Source organism: Colobus angolensis, unplaced genomic scaffold (genome assembly GCF_000951035.1).
Source record: "Colobus angolensis palliatus isolate OR3802 unplaced genomic scaffold, Cang.pa_1.0 Scaffold4, whole genome shotgun sequence".
NCBI lineage: Eukaryota > Metazoa > Chordata > Mammalia > Primates > Cercopithecidae > Colobus > Colobus angolensis.
In genome coordinates this window covers 15090849-15094436 of record NW_012117376.1, presented here as the reverse complement: position 1 = coordinate 15094436, position 3588 = coordinate 15090849, and the positions used below count along the sequence as shown (strand labels likewise).

Genomic DNA, 3588 nt, shown 5'->3' with positions numbered 1-3588 from the left:
ATAAAGGAGTGTAGCTAATAGATTAAACTTAATAGTGTTGACGTGCACGTCCCCACCTTGCAGGGTTGGTTAGAGAATCAGCCCATTGTCTGGCAGCACAGCAGGTGCTTAGTAGAGAGCAGCTATTGAGACAGGAGTAGGGAATGGGATCTGCACAACAGCAGTGACACAGGCAGAAGTCCTAGTAGGTCTTGGGATGATTTTCCCATTTCATAGATAAGGAAACTCAGGCTCGAAGGGCCAGGGAAATGATGGGGCCCCTGCCTGCCATCTGCAGGACAGAGAAGAGGGAATATGCAATGGAGATTGGGGGTGCCATCTACTTTATCATCTTCATCACCATCGGTGCCTTCATTGGCATCAACCTGTTCATCATCGTGGTGACCACCAACCTGGAGCAAATGATGAAGGCAGAAAAGCAGGGACAACAGCAACGAATTACCTTTAGTGAGGTGCGTGGGATGGGGAGGGCAGAAGGGAGGAAAAGGGGTGTGTATGAGAGCAGACTTGAACATATGTGCATGTATGTGTGTGCTTGCATAATCAAGGGTCTGGAGAAAGCCAAGTTGGAGGCCTGGAGGCAGCAGCCCCCCATCTTGAGTGCCCACCCACCCACCAACTGGGGCTTCTGAGGGGTGTGGATTTTCTTTTTTTTTTTGAGACAGACTCTCACTCTGTCGCCCAGGCTGGAGTGCAGTGGCACCATCTCGGCTCACTGCAGGCTCCGCCTCCCGGGTTTATGCCATTCTACTGCCTCAGCCTCCCGAGTAGCTGGGACTACAGGCGCCCGCCACCTCGCCCGGCTAGTTTTTTGTATTTTTTAGTAGAGACGGGGTTTCACTGTGTTCGCCAGGATGGTCTCGATCTCCTGACCTCGTGATCCGCCCGTCTCGGCCTCCCAAAGTGCTGGGATTACAGGCTTGAGCCACCGCGCCCGGCAAAATTTTTTGTGTTTTTAGTGGAGACAGGGTTTCACCGTGTTAGCCACGATTTCCTGACCTCGTGATCTGCCCGTGGATTTTCTAGATGTTAGATTTCTATGGCAACTCAAAACTGAGCAGCTGGGTGACCTTGGGGCATTTACCCATCTAAGCCTCAAATTTTTTCTTCTGTAAAATGGGAATAATAGTAGTACTTAACTCATAGGGTTGTTTTATGAGGGTTCATGGGTAAATAAACACTGCTTGGTGCGTAGTAAGCACTCAATAAATGTTAGCTACCATATTATTCATTCAGGGTAGTACTTCCATAAGGTTGGGGAAAGGAGTGGAGTACTTCTAAAAGAGTGGAGTGCTGGAGGTCTGGGCTTGAGGGTAGGCAGGACTTTATAAATTTGCTGGGTAGGGTTTATCAGGGTTGAAATCTGGGGCAGGGCTAAATTTTGAAAAGGGGTGAGAATTTTTAAAGAAGTGGGGAAAGGGCATGTGCATTTAAAGTTGGGTTCCTCCAGCAAGGCAGTAAGGCTAAGACTGGTGAGAGCTGAAATGAGGGCCTCAGAACCCTGGGATCCTAAGAGACTCATCCTGAAGCCAAGCAGGAAAGGAGTGCTGGGGGCGCTCCTGCCTGAGCTGTCCTGACCCCTCTCCATCTCCCGATTCCCAGACAGGCGCAGAGGAAGAGGAGGAGAATGACCAGCTGCCACTGGTGCACTGTGTGGTCGCCCGCTCGGAGAAATCTGGTTTTCTCCAGGAACCCCTTGTGGGAGGCCCCCTGTCCAACCTCTCAGAAAACACATGTGACAACTTTTGCTTGGTGCTTGAGGCAATACAGGAGAACCTGAGGCAGTACAAGGAGATCAGAGATGAACTCAACATGTAGGGGAGGGTACTGGGGGTGCCCCCAAGTCATGTGAGTCAAGGCTGGGTGGAGTGTCAGAGTCTTTTAGCCTCACACCCTCACCATTTTAGAAGGCAGACTCTGGGCCCTAGAGAGGTCCCCCACCCTATTGGTGGAGGAGCTGGAATCCAGACTCCGAGTTCCTCCCATCTCACATAAGGGCATAGCTCGGCCTGGGTCTCTGTCAGGGCTGTGTGGGAGAGCGAAGCGGGGGTGATGCCAGGGAAGAGGTGGGAGGGCTGCTTCCCTCCCCTGCAGCCTTCTGAAAGGCACTCACTGCTCCATCCCCAGGATTGTGGAGGAGGTGCATGCAATCCGCTTCAACCAGGAGCAGGAGGCAGAGGTGTTGCAAAGGCAGTCTTCAACGAGCGGATCATTGGAGAGTACGTCATCCAAGGACATCCACCAGATGTCTCAACACCGAGACTTGCTCAGTGCGCTCGTTAACATGGAAAAGGTGTGCCTTCCTTCTCCTACCCAATCAGTACTCGCCCTGACACTCCACGCAGGTGCAAATGCCCAGCCGGGCCTCTGGACCATTTGTCAAAGTTTCTGTCTGTTCCAAGATCTGGTCCCCCTCACCACCACCACCCCACATTTTTTTTCCTTTTTTCTTTTCTTTTCTTTTTTTGTTTTTGAGATGGAATCTCACTCCATCACCCAGGCTGGAATGCAGTGGTGTGATCTCGGTTCACTGCAATTTCTGCCGCCTGGGTTCAAGCAATTCTCCTGCCTCAGCCTCCCAAGTAGCTGGGATTACAGGCACCTGCCACGGCACCTGGCTGATTTTTGTAGTTTTAGTAGAGACAGGGTTTCACCATCTTGACCAGGCTGGTCTTGAACTCCTGACCTCATGATCCACCCTCCTCGGCCTCCCAAAGTGCTAGGATTACATGCGTGAGCCACCGCGCCTGGCTGTCTGCCTCTTAAATTTCCACCTACCCCAACTATCACTGCCTATCTGGTTAGGTTCTGTACTTTCCTTCTTGGAGGGGCTCCACCCTTCCAGCCAGTTTCATCTCTAGCACCTTCAAACCTACCCTTTCTTAGTGTGTGTAGCGTGAGCCAGCTCAGTGCCTGCCTAGTGGCAGACACTTAGGCTGTAAGTATACTGGGGGCACAGGACCCCAGGATCCTATCTAAGGTGCATAAAACTAGCTGCCTCCAGAACTCCTGGAGAGAAAAAGGCACACACCCATGTTACTTAGTTTCTTTTTCTACCCCAACACCATCTGCGTGGGATACACCCTGGGCTCCCAAACTCAGAAGGGATACTAGGTAGGCTCAAGTTAGACCTATGAAGAACTTCCTGGGAGGCCTGACTGAGGAAGCTGGTGAGACTGGAGGAGGTGAGTAACGGAGTCTGCCATATCAGGGGAGGGGGATTAACAAGAAGACCTCTTGGTTTGCAGGTTCATGACTCTAGCTCACAAATACTCCTTAAAAAACACAAGAACAGCCATTGAGAGGCCAGGATGGGAGCCAAGGGGCCTGCACACACACACCCAGCCGCTGCGTCTTCCTGTGTCCTTAGTGTGGCTTGGCAGAGCCTGGCCAGAGCCCATCCTCTCCCTTACACCTGGGCAGAGGCCAGGGGCTGTGAAGGTGGCAGCACCTGCAGGGCTGGTGCCTGTGAGCCCCAGGTCCAGAGGAGCCAGGACAGAGAAGGATGCTGGATGATGAGAGTGGGAACCCTAGCAGCAAGGATGAGCACAGAAGGGGGTGCTGGCCAACGCAGCCAGGATTTGACCT

At 52.4% G+C, this 3588-nt stretch overlaps 1 protein-coding gene across 1 annotated transcript in view; it reads left to right on the top strand.

Annotated features, from left to right (window-relative positions):
* CATSPER4 (cation channel, sperm associated 4) overlaps nucleotides 1-3302 on the top strand; it is a 12713-nt gene extending 9411 nt beyond the window's left edge. Inside the window, exons 7-10 of the mRNA XM_011955599.1 lie at nucleotides 278-452; nucleotides 1603-1814; nucleotides 2128-2293; nucleotides 3249-3302. Coding sequence (XP_011810989.1) covers nucleotides 278-452; nucleotides 1603-1814; nucleotides 2128-2293; nucleotides 3249-3302 — 607 coding nt within the window. The remainder of the gene's footprint in view (nucleotides 1-277; nucleotides 453-1602; nucleotides 1815-2127; nucleotides 2294-3248) is intronic.
* Nucleotides 3303-3588: the final 286 nt, after the last annotated feature.